This window comes from Jaculus jaculus, chromosome 4 (assembly GCF_020740685.1).
Source record: "Jaculus jaculus isolate mJacJac1 chromosome 4, mJacJac1.mat.Y.cur, whole genome shotgun sequence".
In the NCBI taxonomy this organism is placed as follows: Eukaryota; Metazoa; Chordata; class Mammalia; order Rodentia; family Dipodidae; genus Jaculus; species Jaculus jaculus.
The window spans coordinates 71162416-71181365 of NC_059105.1; the positions used below are offsets into that span (position 1 = coordinate 71162416).

The window sequence follows — 18950 nt, forward strand, 5'->3', positions numbered from 1 at the left end:
TTCAAGGCCAAAGCATTTCCTGTCATAGAGCATTGATTATTTATCTTGTGTTTTAAGTAATATTTTAACCAGTTTGGAGATAGGAAGACAGTTACACTGAGTATGTGGTGAGAATTCAGAGCACAGCTGCACTCCAGATATGCTGCTTTTATTTCTGCAAGCATCAAAGGCATCTCTTTAAGCAGGACCCTATCACTCTCCAGGCCTCCCAGGGGGAATGGGGGGTGGGAGTCACACTGGGAACATGCTGGTGACTTACAAAAGGAATGACCCAGTGGTATTCTATTTCTCCTCCAGTCAAAGAACGAACCCTATGCCAGAAACAAATGAAAACTACACTTCAAGTTTAAGATCATGTTCAAAGGATGGGCGCTATGGAAAATTTGGGAGCTAGAAAATGAATTAAATGTCTGAGGGGAATGAGGAAGGAAAACTGTTCTGTATGCCATGGAAAGGAAATAGGAAAGTCAACAACTTCCTTAGGAACTTGTTTTTGGTAGGATGCACTTTAAATACCAAGTTGTGTGACATATACAATTTTCTTGGTAATGGGAGGATTAGTTTAGGTAGTATTAGATGTGCAAATATAGCAGCTCAAATTGGAACCTGCTGGTCAGGTAACAGGCTCCAGGTTATCTAGAAGTACATAGTAATTTCATGTACTTACTGCAGAATGCCGTGTGCTCTTTCCTTCGTCAGGAGTGCGGCACTAGTGGCCGTCTAGTAACTTCCATTGAGGGTTAGCATTTGACTCTAGCTTCTTGGGGTCCTTCACCCGGCCATGCTGTGAGATACCTATCCCAAACTAGCATGTCAGTGAGCACTGCAGGAAAAATGTACTTTGTGTGTGTGTGTATGTGTGTGCGCACACGCGCGAGAGAGAGAGAGATTGAGAGAGAGAGAGGGAGAGAAAATGAAAATTTGCATATGCATGATGTCTCCATATAGTGTTCCATGCATTCTGTGGTTGGGTACAGTCATCTGAGGTGGCATGAGCTGACATTTGGCTGTCCTGCTCCATTGTTCCTCTGCCCATTCTTATTTGAGCTGCAGCCTCTTACTGATCCCCAAAGGGACTGGAGTACAAATGTGTGTGGCCATGCCCAGCTATTTATGTGGATCCTGAAGACCTAGCTCAAGGGCTGTCTCAGGCCCTCTCAGGCCCTTGGGCTTGCACAGGAAGTACACTTAACCTCTTAGCCGTCTCTTCAGGCTAGAAATATGTACTTTATTAAAAGTTCCCAGTTGTATTTTCAAAGCTTTGCTGTTTTACATATTTATGTAAAATATGGCTCTCTCTAGCAATTTTGTTTCTAAAACGTGACCCTGAAAGCATGGTTTTTCTGCTGTGTTAGTGCAGACTAAACTGTGCCAGTGTGTGCTCTGCAGGGCTTCTCAGAGTTGCTCTTCTCAGTGACTCTCAGGGTGAGATAGCATATCTGATGGTTCCCAAGCTTGTTTACTTTCCCTCCCCCATCCCTGCTCTTATTTTCTGTAGGGAGTATCCACCATGGAAGACACACTCAAATTTTCACATGTGTTTTCTCATTTTCCATCACCATAGTACGGAGAAACAGAGACAGTTTTGCACTTTTGGCTAAGGGCAGGGATAGGATCCACTGGAGTTGAGGCTGTCGTCAGCACTGTCTCCTAGGAGCTCACCCAGACTTTCTCTCTGGGAGGCCCTCTGTCCAGACAGGAAACACATAGTTGTGTATGCCGGGGCTCTTGCTGGCAGCATGGTGGTCAGCTGGCTGACACACTGGGCTCAAGTTCCTCTGCCCGGGGGCTGTGTACAGGGCGCATGGCCTTTTGTGGAGGGCTTTTTGATTCTAGGCCATTGGTGAGGGTTGGCAGTTGTGTTATGTAACTTTTTGAGGCAGTGGCTCAGGCAGCCCCAGTGGGAAGGTCCCCTTGGTACCTCATCTGTGGTTCATCTGTGTCTTGCCTTCCTCTTTGCAGCTCATGGTACTATGTCATGTTTTGCTTTTTTTTTGTTTATTTGTTTTTTGCAGAAGGAAATTCAAGCCATGAGTCAGTGCAGCCATCCCAATGTAGTGACTTATTATACCTCCTTTGTGGTCAAAGATGAACTTTGGCTGGTCATGAAATTACTAAGTGGAGGTAAGTGGGTTTTGTTGTTTGCTTGCTTGCTTTTTCCTTCCTTTTGTGGGGGCCAACATATCAAATAGGACTTTAGATTTGATTTCCTCAATACTAGGTTTGAAAGTCCAGATTTCTTAATACTGATATTTAAATAAACCTTTCATAGTTTGGTTTAATATCCTAGAGTTTCTGTTTCCCCTTCTCCGTGTATCAAATACTCCCACATTCTACATTAGGGGAAGTATAGCCCCACTAAACACCATATGTTCTCTGAAGCCTCCAGCTCTTCCCTGTGCCACTCTGAAGCCTTGGGTATCTCTCCTTCCTTCTTCATAGACTGAAGCTCATTTTCTACATAGTTACCACTTGTACTCTTCAAAAACATTAGCCTTTCTTTTCTTGTTCTCTTTCTTTGGCTGTACCAAGGATCAAGCCCAGAGCACGCACTCGCGTGCGCACTTTCTCTCTCTAAAATATATATATATCAGGCAAGTGTACTACCAATGAGCTGTACCTCAGCTGAGGTACAGCTCATTCCTTCCTCTTTAAGTTCCTTCTTTTTGACATCATTCAGGTCCTCAGCACATTGAGATATGCTGAATCATCTTGTGGTGTTTGTTCTGCAATGGAGTAAGGTGCTAGATTCTTGAGCACTTGTATTGTGGATAGTGTGACTGAGGGTCTGAGCTGCTCTTCCATGTTGGGTAATCCATGTTTAAGCCATCTCATGTGACTCGTGATGGTAATATAGGCCAGTTCAGAAAGTATGAACTTCATGAAGAAAGTACTGTCTAATATAGGTGACTCACTGAGCACATTATGTGCATACTCAGTACATTTGTGTCAGTTGACATGGAGAGAAATAAGTGCTACACTATTGGCTTGCTGTGATGACCCAAAGTGACATCATTCTCATCCTGTTGTAGGAACTTAGGAGGGCATCGTTAACTTCAGACCTCGAAGTTATACAAGTTACTGACAATTCAACTTACAATGCTCTTTTGTATCCATGGTTTTAAACTTTTTTTTTAAAAAAAAAACTTTTCATGTTAATATCAGAAAGGAAATGAAAAGATAATTGTTAACTTTGTTGAATACTGATTCTGTGGTTTAATCATGTTAAAGGCAATTCACTTACCATATCTCATTCCACCAATGGCAGCATCATTTAATATATAATGGTGCCACCATTTATTTTATTCAAAAGCTATACTGAAGCTCCATGGGATTATACAATCCACCCCAGGTCACACAGACCCATAGTAGCTTGATATTGGGACTTGGGAGTAGAGCAAAATGTTGATTTAAAAAATGTCCTGAGGCTGAGAAGATGGCTCAGTGGATAAAAGTTGTAGTCACCCTCCCATTGTTGGCACAAAGCACGCATTCAAAAGCAGCTGATAGGAGGAAAGGGTTTATTTTGGCTTGCAGACTTGGGGCAGAGCTTCATGATGGCAGGGGTAAAGGTGGCATGAGCAGAGGCTGGACATCTCCTCCTGGCCAACATCAGGTGGACAACAGCAGCACGAGAATGTGCCAAGCATAGGCAAGGCAAAGCTGGCTGTAACACCCATAAGGACACCCCAATAGCACACCTTTAACAAGGTTCCAATTTCCAAATTGTCATCAGCTAGGGAATCAAGCATTCAGAACACATAAGTTCATGGGGACAGTCACTTCCAATAACCTTACCTCACATTGCCCATGGCCATTTCCAAAATATAAAACCATGTTCCCCAAAATAAGTCCAATGACTCTCTCTTTCCTGTATTTGTACTCTTTAGTACCAGGTGGGCTACCACTATGGTGGTGAAGGACATACAGCAGACTTTGAAGAACAGGACACTCCTTCAGCATCCATGTCCCTTAACTTCAAGATTTTGTGTTCTTTCTGCTGTCCCAGTGCAGATCTACTTGTCCAGTCTTGGTAGTTGTAATCTCTTAAACAATTGTGCCTGAACAGTAACAGTTTTGACCCAGAGATTTCAATTCTTTCTGTGCCATATCCTTCTGCTTGCACTAGTCTATTTCTATGCAACACAACTTTGCACAAGAACATGGGAAGATGCAGTAACCTCTCACACAAACTGCCTCTAGCCCAGTCCAGGCAAATCTCTTCCTTCCCTTCATAAGCCAGACTTCACAGTCCATACTTCTTATAGCATTCAGATCTTTCAGCTCTGACCAGAGTGGTCTATTAAACTCTGTTTAGAACACTGAAGGACGTCTTTTAGATCAGGGTTTCAAATCTTTTCACATTCCTCCTGCCAATCAGTTCCAAAAGGCCAAAGGCCACATAGGCATATTTCAAACAGTACTCACCCCACTTCTTGGTACCAATTTTACAGTTGCAGTGAGCTTCCTGAAGCTGGCAGGAAGCATCCGACCAAAAGCAGCTTATGGGAGGACAGGGTTTATTCTGGCTTACAGACTCGAGTGGATGCTCCATAATGGCAGTGGAAAAGGTGGTATGAGCAGAGGCTGGACATTATCTCCTGGCCAACATCAGGTGGACAATAGTATCAGGAGAGTGTGGCAAACACACTGGCAAGTGTAAGCTGGCTAAAACGCCCATAAGCATGCCCCCAACAACATACCTTCAATAAAGTTCCAATCTCAAATTGCCATCAGCTGGCACATGTAACATTTTTGGGGAACACCTGGATCAAACCATTACAAAGGTGCTTGTGTGTACAAGGGAGAAGGAGACCAACACAGAGAAAAATCAACGCCTACCAAATCAGAGAGCCAGAGCCCAGAGGCCCCCAAGACCTCATCACTGAAGCAGACCAAAATGAACCCAACATGACTCAGGGAAATTTTGCAGAAGAGGGGGTGGAAAGAATGTCAGAGCCACATGTTGGGTCATGATATGCTGAGACATTTGTCCATAACTGTGGGCTAACTCCACAATGTATGACCCATATACCTCATAAGGAGGGGCCAAGGGGAGGGGGTAGGTCGCGGATGAGCCTAATAATGGTACCAAGCTGCCTGTATTTGCAGAATAGAAAACTAATAAAATTAAAAAAAAAAAAAAAAAAAAACCAAAGGTGCTTGTGTGTAAAGCCTGCTGCTTGGGTTCATTTCCCAGTGACCATGTCAAGTTAGATATACAGAGTGGTAGTGACAGGAGGCTCTGGCTTGCCCATACTCTCTCCCTTCCTCTCTCACTCTTTCACTCTCAGATTTTTTTAAAAATTAAGTAAAATAACTAAAAAAATAATAAAATGAAAACTGTGCTGTGTTATCAATATTATCACGTTCCTTTGACAGACTTGAGTACTGAGTGATGTCCTTAGCCCACATCTGCTCTGCACTCTCTTTCTGTGATATCACTTACTGTTTAATGCACTGAAACATGAGGGTGGGTTAGGAGCTGGGGAGAAAATAACATTCTGTGGTGTCTATACAAAGCTGTAACTAGCATAGCTGAGCTCACATGAGAAAGCCCATTTACATCTTCAGAGCCAGTTCCAGCTAAGGTTGAATCAGAGAAACATTTTGATTATTTTAAAAGGCAGTTTCTTGGATCAAGTAGGGAGTCCAGAAGTTAGTTGACTAATCTCTGTAATTGGAGTGTGTATGCATGTCTAGGTTAGAGCAGGATCCTGGAGAATATGACTCTGTTCTCTTCCCAGCCCTCTTAGTCCTGGCAATCTTGGTTTACTTGAGTATGAACTTTGGTTTCTCGTTAAAATGAAGAGAAAAGAGGCAGGAGGAAGCATAAAGCTGAACTGCAGCACGGGTGCCACGGCTGTCCCTTTCTTCTGTGAAGGGTGCAGAAGTCTCTTGTGGAGCTCTTCTGCCACCTCTGAGAAAATGAGAAGTTCTGGAGATCTGGGCTTTCAATAGTTTCACATTCTCTGTTCAAGGTGAAGCTGTTATTTCAGTTAGCCTTGCACTGTCACAAACTTGAGAATGTCTCCTGATTTCTTTTGTGAGGATTGGACAGAAAATTCATTGTCAAACAAGAGTCTAACCCAGTTTCCCAGGTCTTTAAAAGGTAAGAGGAATAGATTTACAGAAGGCTTGTGTAGGTAAGGAAAATGTGAACAGAGGAGAACCCTTGCTTATTTTTATTTCAGTAGACCAGAAACACCTATTTTTATAAAAATTAAGAAAAATCTATTACTGTTTTTCCAATGAATCGAAAATCCAAGGGTTGATGCCTAAACAGATGTCTTCTTCTCTCTCGGAGAAAAATATGTAGTTTTTTCTATAATGTTTTCCCACCTGGAATCTTGAATGAGGGGTGGGCAGCAAGTTTGGTATAGTAAATACCCTGTGGGGAAAGTCAGTCAGTTTTCATAAAGAACCTAGAGCCAAATTCAGGTTCTGAGGTAAGCTATTTGTTAACTCTTTAGAAATGTTGACTCCCAAGGTAATCATGGCTTTAAAAATGACCCACAGGTTTAGAACTTAATTACTCTGTTGAAACATGAGTTCACAGTGCCAAGGATACCAATCTGTATATAGTAATGTAGTACTAGGTGTGTATTTATTTATTTATTAGAAAAGTCAGGGCATGCAGCATTAGGTAGGTGAAAATAACATTGCCTAGAGTTACACAAAGGAAAATTTTTGTTATAGGCAGAGGTCTAGAGACATCATACTTGGCCTCCCTCCTTGTTTTAGGTATAGGGAAAAGCTCTTCTCTTACTCTGTTCTTGGTGGCTCCCTGCTGCTTTTCCTCTGGATCTCGATTAATCTTCTGGTTCCTGACTTCTTTTGAAAATATACATTTTCAAATATATTATGTGTGTGTGTACACACACACACACACACACATATGTATGTATGTTCATACGTATATATGTGCATTTCTATTTTTTCTCCAACTGCATTGCTCAGGCTGGTCCTCAATTCCTGGTACTCAAGTGATCTTTCCACTTTATCTGTCAAAGAGTGGGAAATATACTAGTTTTTTTCTTAATAAAAAAAAATCTTCATGGGACTGGGAGATGGCTTAGCGGTTAAGGCACTTGACTGCAAAGCCTAAAGACCCTGGTTCAATTCCTCAGTACTCATGTAAGCCAGATGCACAAGGTGGCACATGTGTCTAGACTTTGTTCACAGTGGCTAGAGGCCCTGGCATGCCCATTTGCTCTCTCTCTTTATCTGTCTCTTTCTTTCTCTCTGAAATAAATAAATCAATTAAATATTTAAAAAAATCTAGTGGACTGGGAGATGGCTTAGTGGCTAAAGGTGCTTTGTTGCAAAGCCTGTTGGCATGGGTTTGATTCCCCAGTACCCACATAAAGCCAGATACACAAAGTGACCCTTGAGTTTGGAGATAGTAGCCCCATGCTTCACTCTCTCTTTCTCTTTCAAATAAATATATAGAAGTATTTTAAAATATTTTAAAAACTCTTTGTACTTACGTGTGGTGCTGGTCCAACCTAGGATGTTTATATCAGTCTAGTTCTCTAGAGAAACAGAACCCATTGTGGAATGAAAGAGAGAGAGAGAGAGAGAGAGAAGGGGGGTAGAGAGGGAGAGAGTGGGTGTGTGCGTGCGTGTGTGTGTATAAGGAGGTTCATAAGGTTGGCTTAAGTGATTCAAAGCTGGGTACTCTGAGAGTGGTCATCTATGCACTGGAGATGTAGAGAACCAGGCATCTGTTTGGTCCATGAAGCCAGAAGCTTTAGCACCAGGGCCCCAATGATGCAGCTCCTGAAAGTCATGGTCTGTATGCTTCTTGGAGAGTTGCTAATGTGAACCAACATTGAAAGTCTGAAGAAGCTGGAGTCTGATGTCCATGGTGATGGCAGTAGCAATAAAAACACTCGCTCAGAAAGAGTGTAGCTTGTGTATACTGGTGACTTTCTCCTTTTCCACTTTTATTCTATCCTGCACCTCAACTTATTGGATGGTACTGTCCATAGTCATCCAGGTCTTTCTACCTCAGTTACTGTCCATGTGCCAGTTATCTCTAGAAATATCCTCACAGACATACCCAGAAATGTGCTAACTGTTGTCTTAGACATCTGTCACTGTAATCAGGTGGAAATCAAGACTGTAACAGCTTTGCACACAGTAAGTGTGTACTTAACACTGAACCCCAACCCCATCCCCTGGCTCCAGGACTTTGGGAAAATTTGCATTAAGTAAACAGATAAAAATTCTGTTTTGGTATTCCTGTTTCATAGTAGAGGGATTCTTTATCATAAAATGGAAAGTAGATACCAATAAAACTTCCTTTTCAATTCGTGTATCCACTCAGGTTCAATGTTGGATATCATCAAATACATTGTCAACCGAGGAGAGCACAAGAATGGAGTTCTGGAAGAGGCAATCATAGCAACAATTCTTAAAGAAGTTTTGGAAGGCCTAGACTATCTGCACAGAAATGGTCAGATCCATAGGTATGGTGTGTACAGAATTCAACTCTTCATACTTTTAGCTGTAGTTTGTAAATAATTTTGAGGAACTATACATTGCAGGTAGGTTTTGGTATTATTTAAAAGGGAAACAAAACACAAAAAACCAAAGGTAATAAATTCAGATGGGTTATATTGTTATCCCAGGATGTTTTTGTGTGTGCGTTCACTAAACTAGAGCTAAATATAGAAAGTGCTGAGTGGAATCATTAACAAATGAGTTAACACAGTGTTTGAAGTATACTTAGTGGAAGTGAATGGCATCTCTCACTTATACAGGTAGCACTGGTACAGACATTTCAATCTATTAACTGTTTTTGAGCTGGTGCTTAGAGGGAAGGAGAAAGTACAGATTTACTTTTCTGTAACACAGAATACTAATTCTTCATACTGCTAGTCAGCATACACTATCAATGCTTGATGTTTAAAAAGGTTAGTATTAATCCAACTCTTAGGAATTTCTGTAAGTAGAAACCTACTTACCAGTATTACTAATGATGTAATTGTTCTGCCCAGAGCTATAAATGAGCTATATATTTAATGGTCTATACTATTTTTTTAATACATAGGAAAGAAAAAATTCTAGTTTAGAACTATATTTATAAATTGTCATTTTCTTCAAGTTTTAAAATTGCTCTGCAGAACTTGTAAATAGTGAAGAAACAGAATATATTATATAGCATATCATATCAAATATTTGTTAAATATAGAATATCATAATTAAATATAGAATATCCTAATTAATAATAATAACTTGCTGTATCCCACAAGAGATTGATCAAATGGATTTATAAAAGTATCATGAACAAATTTAAGTAGAATAGTTTTACTTATGTAAGACCTTAGTTCTCAATAAAAAAGGCTACTAGCCTTCTCAGTAGTGATTTAATTAAATATACATAATTATTTCACATAAAATATTTGTTATTAAACTCATAATTGTGCCTCAGGATCCAAGTATAAAATGATAGTGTGAATTTAAAACTTTAAAAAATCTGTGATATTGCTTTAATATTCATAATATAATAATTATATCACCCAGCTGCCTTGTATGTTGTATTGTAAAGCCTTCCTGAGTAAGGCAGTGTATATCATGTCTATACTCTCTAACTCATTACTCATTTTTTTTCTAACAGGGATTTGAAAGCTGGTAATATTCTGCTGGGTGAGGATGGTTCAGTACAAATAGCAGGTAAAGCTGATAAAGATAAAACCCTCTGCTTGTTTACAGGAAGTGACAGTTTGAAGTAATGGAGAGTGATTCCTGGGACGTGAATGAGTGCATACAGCCCCTTCAAAGCGCACACTGGGGCTTCTCTGTCTACTGGACATGCACTTCTGGAATGGTTGGGGCTGAAACCTGCCTGGCATGCTTTCCTGCTGTCTAGATGAAATGTTGTTAGCTCTTCAAATGAATAATGCTACTTTAGTACAGAACCTTTTAGAAAGAATGATTTGACTTTCAATTTTCTTATTTTCTACCTGAAAAGATTTCCTGCTTTCCTGGCTGAATAATGATGGTATTTATATACTGCAAGAAGACTACTCTACTTTGGAGAAGGTTTTTGATGGGTTCAAAAGTTGAAAACATTGCATACGTTCATTTAGAAACATTTTATTTCTGAATGGCTATTGAGTGGCCACGTCAGATGAATGTGTCCCATGGTTGGCATCTCTGCCTGTCAGGTTGTTAGGTTGAGTTATCAGAGTAATATGAACGGCTTATTATGAAATGTGGCTGCCTGCACGTTGTCTCATTTCACCCCAGGTCCTTGCACATCTGTCTCAGCTGTCCTTTCAGCTGTCACCCTCTCTCCATGGGTGGTGGTTTTGGCATGTTTCGCTGGGCAATATTTTCCTGTAGTGGACTGTTACTGCTTCTTTTGGGATCTAGTCATAGATATCATTAACAGTTCACTCTTGCCCTGATTTGGCTTCTCCTTTTAAGAATATTAAGGTTTGCTTCCAATGATGAATCAATCTAATCAGCTTCATTTTAAGTTGTGATGGAAGAGTCCTTTCTTCTTGTATAGATAATGGACTTTTGGCCTACTTACTTATTCACCAAAGTTGACCCTTTTTTGTTCTAGGTGAAGATCTGTTTTTAGTCAAATCTAGAGTTATTAGAAGTAGAAGAGTTTGGCAGAAGACAAATGTCAGCACAAAATAAGTTTCCTTTTTTGTGGTGCTAAGTGTGAAACCCAAGGCCTGGAGCATGCAAGAAAGTACTCTGTGCTTGAGCCGCACCCTCAGCCTGAGGACCCGAGCTGTCGTCTCTGACCGTGCTCACTCTGCACGCACCTCCCAGATGAGACTTTGCCAGTGGGACAGAGAGATTGACATTGGTCTCTGTACTTATTTACCCATAGGAAGAGTAGCTTTGGATTTTTAAAGGATGTTTTAGAAATGTAAATGAAAGTTGCGGATTTGTTTCAAATCAAACATTTCTTTTTTTTTTCTTTTTTCTTTTTTTTTTAACTCTTTATTAACATTTTCCATGATTATAAAATATATCCCATGGTAATTCCCTCCCTCCCCACCCCCACACTTTCCCATTTGAAATTCCATTCTCCATCATATTACCTCCCCATTACAATCATTGTAATTACATATATACAATATCAACCTATTAAGTATCCTTCTCTCTTCTTTTCTCTTCCCTTTATGTCTCCTTTTTAACTTACTGGCCTCTGCTACCAAGTATTTTCCTTCTCACGCAGAAGCCCAATCATCTGTAGCTAGGATCCACATATGAGAAAGAACATGTGGCGCTTGGCTTTCTGGGCCTGGGTTACCTCACTTAGTATAATCCTTTCCAGGTCCATCCATTTTTCTGCAAATTTCATAACTTCATTTTTCTTTACCGCTGAGTAGAACTCCATGGTATAAATGTGCCACATCTTCATTATCCACTCATCAGTTGAGGGACATCTAGGCTGGTTCCATTTCCAAGCTATTATAAATAGAGCAGCAATAAACATGGTTGAGCATGTACTTCTAAGGAAATGAGATGAGTCCTTTGGATATATGCCTAGGAGTGCTATAGCTGGGTCATATGGTAGATCAATGTTTAGCTGTTTTCGGAACCTCCACATTGTTTTCCACAATGGATCAGATTGCATTCCCACCAGCAGTGTAGAAGGGTTCCTCTTTTTCCACATCCCCGCCAACATTTATGATCCTTTGTTTTCTTGATGGTGGCCAATCTGACAGGAGTGAGATGGAATCTCAATGTAGTTTTAATCTGCATTTCCCTGATGACTAGTGATGTAGAACATTTTTTTAGATGCTTATATGCCATTCGTATTTCTTCCTTTGAGAATGCTCTATTTAGCTCCATAGCCCATTTTTTTGATTGGCTTGTTTGATTCCTTATTATTTAACTTTTTGAGTTCTTTGTATATCCTAGATATTAATCCTCTATCAGATATATAGCTGGCGAAGATTTTTTTCCCATTCTGTAGGTTACCTCTTTGCTTTTTTCACTGTGTCCCTTGTAGTGCAAAATCTTTGTAATTTCATGAGGTCCCAGTGATTAATCTGTGGTTTCATTGCCTGAGCAATTGGGGTTGTATTCAGAAAGTCTTTGCCAAGACCAATATGTTGAAGGGTTTCCCCTACTTTTTCTTCTAGCAGTTTCAGAGTTTCAGGTCTGATGTTAAGGTCTTTAATCCATTTGGGCTTAATTCTTGTGCATGGCGAGAGAGAAGAATCTATTTTCATCCTTCTGCAGATATATATCCAGTTTTCAAAACACCATTTGCTGAAGAGGCTGTCTCTCCTCCAGTGAGTATTTTTGGCATTTTAATCGAATATCAGGTGGCTGTAGCTACTTGGGCTTACATCTGTGCTCTCTATTCTGTTCCACTGATCTACATGTCTGTTTTTGTGCCAGTACCATGCTGTTTTTGTTACTATGGCTCTGTAGTATAGGTTAAAATCAGGTATGGTGATACCACCAGCCTTATTTTTGTTGCTCAGTATTATTTTAGATATTCGAAGTTTTTTGTGATTCCAAATGAATTTTTGGACTGTTTTTTCTATTTCCATGAAGAAAGCCTTTGGAATTTTGATAGAGATTGCATTAAATGTGTAGATTGCTTTAGGTAAGATTGCCATTTTCACAATATTGATTCTTCCCATCCAGGAACAAGGGATGTTTCTCCACTTTCTAGTGTCTTCTGCAATTTCTCTCATGAGTGTTTTAAAGTTCTCATTGTAGAGATTCTTTACTTCCTTGGTTAGTTTTATTCCAAGGTACTTTATTTTTTTTTGATGCACTTGTGAATGGGAGTGATTCTTTGATTTCACCCTTGTGTGTTTGTTGTCCTGTATATATCTGTTAAGTCCATTCCTTTTATGGCCTCATTTAGTCCAGATGCCTCTCTGTTTATTTTTTCCCGGGATGACCTGTCAATTGATTAGAGTGGGGTGTTAACGTCATCCACCATCACTGTGTTTGGTGTTATCTGTGATCTTAGTTCTAATAGTGTTTGTTTGACGAATTTGGGAGCCCCCATGTTAGGTGCATATATGTTTAGGATTGTAATGTCCTCCTGTTGGAGTGTGCCCTTAATCAGTATAAAGTGACCTTCCTTATCTTTCTTGACTAACGTTGGACTAAAGTCTACCTTGTCCGATATTAGGATAGCAACCCCTGCTTGTTTTCTAGGCCCATTTGCTTGAAACACCGTTTTCCAACCTTTCACCCTAAGGTAATGTCTATCCTTTGTAGAAAGGTGAGTTTCTTGGAGACAGCAAATTGTAGGATCCTGCTTTTTAACCCAGTCTGCAAACCTATGTCTTTTCGTTGGGGCATTGAGGCCGTTGATATTAAGAGATATTATTGAAAGGTGTGTATTTATGTTTGCCTTTTTTTTTTTTATGGTTCCGGTTCTACCTGTGCTCTCTTCTGTTAACTAGTATTTGAGTATTGCTTGTTTTTTCTAGGTTCCTTATATGTGTGCTTTTCCTTTTCTTCAGCATGGAGGATTTTATCAAGTATTTTCTATAGAGCTGGTTTTGTCTTCAAATACTCCTTGAACCTGCTTTTGTCATGGAATGTCCTTATTTCTCCATCTATTTGAATGGATAACTTTGCAGGATAAAGTAACCTTGGTTGACAGTTGTTATCTTTCAGAACTTGGAATATATCACTCCAAGCCCTTCTGGCTTTTAAAGTTTTTGTTGAATAATCTGCTGTAATCCTGATGGGCTTGCTTTTGTAGGTAGCTTGATTTTTCTCTCTAACTGCTTTCAATATTTTTTCTTTGGTTTGTGTGTTTGGAAGTTTTATTACAATATGGCGAGGAGAGGTTCTTTCCAGGTTTTGTCTGGCTGGGGTTCTAAAGGCTTCCTGTATCTGAATTGGCACCTCTTTCCTAATTTGGGGGAAATTTTCTTCTATGATTTTGTTGAAGACACCTACTATGCCTTTGGATCGGAATTCTTCTCCTTCTACTGTGCTCTGAATTCTTATATTGGATCTTTTCATAGTGTCCCAAATATCTTGAAATTCCCACTCATACTTTTCTATAAGTTTGTCTTTCTCTTTGTTGGACTGTATTAGATCTGCCACCTGGTCTTCTAGCTTAGATATTCTGTCCTCTCCCTTATCCATCCTACTGGTGAGATTTTCTACTGAGTTTTTTATTTCATTAACTGTGTTCTTCATTGCTAGTAATTCTGACTGGTTTTTCTTTATTATTTCTATTTCCTTATTTATGTCTTGTATTGCCTTCTTTATTTCATTAAATTGGTGTCCTTCATCTTCTTTGATTCCTTTGATTTCCTCTTTGATTCTTTTGATTTGTTCTTTGACCTCTTTGAACATATTTGTAATCATTCTTTTTTTTTTTGTTTTAAATATTTATTTATTTGAGAGCGACAGACACAGAGAGAAAGACAGATAGAGGCAGAGAGAGAATGGTCGCGCCAGGGCTTCCAGCCTCTGCAAACGAACTCCAGACGCATGCGCCCCCTTATGCATCTGGCTAACGTGGGACCTGGGGAACCGAGCCTCGAACCGGGGTCGTTATGCTTCACAGGCAAGCACTTAACCGCTAAGCCATCTCTCCAGCCCTGTAATCATTCTTTTGAACGCTTTCTCAGGCATTTCCTCTAACTCGTTCTCACTAGAGGACATTTCTGATGCATTAATACTTTTAGGTGGATTTATATCATCTTGCTTTTTAGTGTTTCTTGTGTTATAATGTATATATTTTTGCATCTTGGATTAAGTTAATGCTTGGATTTTCTAGCTAGCTGGGTATTCTTAGCTGTATGAATTGATTTGATGTTATATATTTTCAGGGTAGGAGCTTAAGGTTTTAGGTGTGGCACTTAAGACTCTCAGAGTATCTACAAAGGTTTTCCTAGGGGTTGAGTTTCCCTGCTATGGGAGTATTCATACAGGCTGCGTGGAATATAATACAGGTAGATTCTAAAATTTAACTAAACACTATACACATTCAATCAAAAACAGCCCCAAGTATGTATGCAAGAGTAGTTATTATAATGACCAGATCCTCTATCAACAAAGAGGTTAAGATTTCTGGTCTGTTGAGGGATCCAAGTCAGCTTGCGACCAAGTGAGACCCTTCCCTGGCCCAATCCCAGTTACCTTGAATGATTTTGGTCTCAGTCAAGTTGCTGCTTGGGTTGTCGGGCTGCTGTTATGATTTCTGTGGCTGGGCACTGGCTTTTCCTGCGGGGCAAACTGAGCCTGGCAAGTGTGGCCCTGCAAATCAGCACCCCTGCTGCTGGAACTTCTGCTGCTCAAGCTGCCACTGCTGGGTCTGTAGCTGCTGCTGCTGAATCTGCTGCTGCTGGACCCACCGCTGCTGCTGCCTCTGCTGCTGCTGGAGCCCCCACTGCTGCTGAAGCTGCTGCTGCTGTGTCCACTGCCGCTGCTGCCACTGAAGCTGCTGCTGCTGGGTCTGCTGCTGCTCCCGCTCCTGGGTCTGCTGCTGCTGCTCTACTGGAGCTGCTACTGCTGGGGCCGCTGTTACCAGTGCTGGAGCCACTGATGTTGCTGCCGAACTCTGTTCCTGCTTGGGTCCCGCTGTTGGCTCAAGTTGGCTTGGCTGATCCCGGGACCTCTGCTCAGTTCGCAGGAGCTGGGCTCAGGCGGTGCAGGAGGGGACGGAGCTGCAGCTGCTCTGGTTGTCTCGCTGTTCCACGTGTGCTTCTACCTCGCGGTCTGCTCCTCCGTTGCTTACTGCCGCTCTTCCTTCACGTTTCTTGGGCTGTGGAGAGCGCGGTGTGAGGGGAAGCTCCCGCACCTGGCTTTTTCTGCGGTTGGAGCTGAGCCTGGCGGCTTTCTGTTGCGTCACCGCTGCGGCAGTTGGCCGAGCTGCCGGAGCCACTTTTGCCGGCCTGTGCGGGCTCTGGAAGCTCTGGATCTCTTCTACTTCTCCGCTGCAGCTTCAATTTCCTATACACCTCGCTTTTTAGTAAAAGTGTGTATTTTGCTGAGTTTTTTTTGGTCCTTTTTCCCCCCTAGACTGCTTTGGCGTGGTACCTACGCCACCATCTTAGCTGGAAGTCCCAAACATTTCTTTTCGAGAACTTGTTATGGAAAATTTATAATGAGAGTGGTTATCTCAAGTATATTTGGCTAAGTACCTTAGTTGGTTTAAGATTGTTGGGAATCATTTTTTTATATTAGTTGGGCCCAAAGACTTTGAAATTATGATTTACATCTACTTTATGATTTAGGGGCTGTTGTTGCATCTTTAAGCCTCATTTTTCCCATCTATGAGATGGAGATTATGATGCCTGTCTTTGAGGCATGCACACACTCCTTTCTTCTAGGTACTGAAACTTAAGAGTCAGGTCCCTATGAGTACAGTGTGATTTTTTTTGTGGGCGATAGGGAGGGGTGGTACGGAGTATTCCAGGCAGACGCAGGGAGCCATTTGTAGAACAGGAAGTTTTTTATGTAAGCATTTCTGTTAGGATATTTAAGACTGCATAAAGTTGATATACTTTTTTAATTTTAAAGATTTGCATTTGTTCCTAATTTTTAAATTTTTAAATTTATATATTTGAGTATGTTTGTGTTTGCTCTTGTGCCAGGGTCCCTTGACACTGCAAACAGATGCCCATCTGGCTTTAAGTGGATGGCTGGAGTATTGAACCCAAGCAAGCAGGTGTTACAAGCAAACACCTTTAGCCACTGAGCAAACTCCCTCACTCTTGTATAAAAATTTTGCTTTAATAATGTTGTATTATCTGTTTTAAACTGTGTCCAGATTATATACATTTCATGTCTCTTGGGTCCACTCTTGCTTACTTCTAGTTTTTTGTAATAACTAAATATATAAAATCCTTAATAGAGCCAGTAAAATGGGCCATGGACAAGAATAGTTCACTGAGCACAAAATGAAAGCAGTCCTTAATGTAAGGAAAAATATGCTAAAACTCACAAATAGAAAAAAAAAATACAGATTAAAACAACATTGTAATACCTTCTGCCACATATCCAAATGTTGATATTTTTGCTAGTAGTGGTACAAATGGTTATATCCATACTAGGGAGGACTTCGTTAATACCTCTCACACCCAGAGGTGCATTTCACCTTTGTCTTAGCAACTGAATGCAGTATGTGCCAGCTTGTAAGAGCCACTCACAATTGTCTGTTCCCAAGTCCACATTCAGTAAAGCCATGTTGACTGCTTGAGTTAACCATGGTCACTATTGTACGTCATGGGAATCTACAATCGGTATCTTTCTGTGAGGGAGAGTGAGTTAAACATTTACTCTCATACTACTGCAGCCACCTCTCCTTGAGGATTCTCTCCTCTGGCTATCCCTGTATATGTATATTTGGAACAAAATGGGTATAAGCTGGAGTTTTTGTTTGTTTTTTTGAGTAGGAGATTGAAATAGGCTCTTTCTATTTAACCCTGGGTGGCCTGGACCTCGCTGTATAGACAACCAGGCTGGCCTTGACCTTGAGACTATCTTCCTGCCTCTGCCAACGTACTGCTAGGAGTATAGGCACACACTTCTCGGCCCAGCCTATTTGTCAGAGTTTTGATTATGAGAGACAAGATTGAAAACAACTTGAGTATGTTAAATATACTGTATGATATATTCATTTATGGGATACCCATCCACCATGGAGGAGAATGAAAAGTTTTCTATTCATGGAAATGGAAAAAAATCACCCACGTATTTGGTTAAGTGAATACAACATGCTGAAAAACAATACTGATACATAACATGGAACCTTTCATGAAAGAAACGGATAAAACTCAGGGGACTTTATGTGCACTTTTGTAGAAAGACAGTGTAAGGATAGTCATGTGGGAATGAGACTGTTTGTAACTCTTTTAACTTTCAGTTTTAAACCATGCATAGCTGACCTCATAAAACAAATAAAGTGACTCAGGAAACTCAATACACTGTCAAAATCAAAGCACTTTTAGACTTCCTTTGCATTGTGAGAAAGTCTAGTGTTGTCCACAGTGGAGGAACTGGGCCTTTTACACTCGTCACCAGCTTCAGTACTTACCAGTCTTTCATTTTCTGTATGTATTCTCCCCGTCTTTATTTTGGTGGTGCCTGTCATACTCATGTGAAATTTTCCTTAGCTGTTCAAGTTACCTATCATTCTTTGTCACCTCTTAGGAAGTGCAGTGTTCCTTGCTAGGCAAGTGCTAAAACTACATGAGAAAACTGAAGCCATCCAGCTGCAGTGGCCTCCCTGTGCAGACTTTGGTCTCAGCTGGTTTGGTTGAAATTCCTGGGTTATTACTTAGTAGTGCTGTGACTGTTTACTAGTTACTAAACCCTCCTTAAGACTCAGTTTTGTTAAAGGGGATTAAAATATGATGCTTAACAGTGGCTGGTACATAGTAGGCTTCCTAAGCCATCAACAGATATTGGACTATTGCTGCTGTTTTTATGGTCACTAGTATTACTAATATTCCTTGCATTACTTCAACCAGCAGGGTCAAACTTGTATGGTCATGTGTACTTCTAATTTGTCTTGCAAGAGACTCATCTCTCAGGAGCTTTATAAGGTACAAAGAGGTCAGTTTACTAACTAGAATTTGGAAGTAAACTTGCCATTAATCTTGCTTTAAGCTGATAAGGAAGTGCAGTTAATTTTCTTTGTTGAGTGATGAAATGGGCCTTTTTTACTATGAGGGTCAAAATAGCAGTGAATTGCCTTTGAAATGCAAAGACAGATCAACGCCTGCCTCATTCTGCTTCTTGGTGCCCTGCCAATCACCCCATCCCATTATTCTTGTCAGATTAATGCTCTGAACTCTTTCCTGGGTTTCTGGAACACATTGTCCTTTCTGTTTCTCAGCTGAGATCCTCTGAGGTGAGGGTTCCTGAGCTTTCTTTCTGTGGCAGGCCTTGGGGAATCTTTATGTGCTGTGGGTTAGTGTTGAGTGTGGTTGCTGTCGAGGGGAGGGAGTGGTTTCTGAGTTCATGTGGGCTTG

At 40.7% G+C, this 18950-nt stretch overlaps 1 protein-coding gene across 1 annotated transcript in view; it reads left to right on the forward strand.

Moving 5' to 3' along the window:
* The window catches only part of Stk39 (serine/threonine kinase 39), a 303688-nt gene that overhangs the window by 73826 nt on the left and 210912 nt on the right, over window positions 1–18950 (forward strand). Inside the window, exons 3-5 of the mRNA XM_045147545.1 lie at window positions 2016–2124; window positions 8333–8474; window positions 9626–9681. Coding sequence (XP_045003480.1) covers window positions 2016–2124; window positions 8333–8474; window positions 9626–9681 — 307 coding nt within the window. The remainder of the gene's footprint in view (window positions 1–2015; window positions 2125–8332; window positions 8475–9625; window positions 9682–18950) is intronic.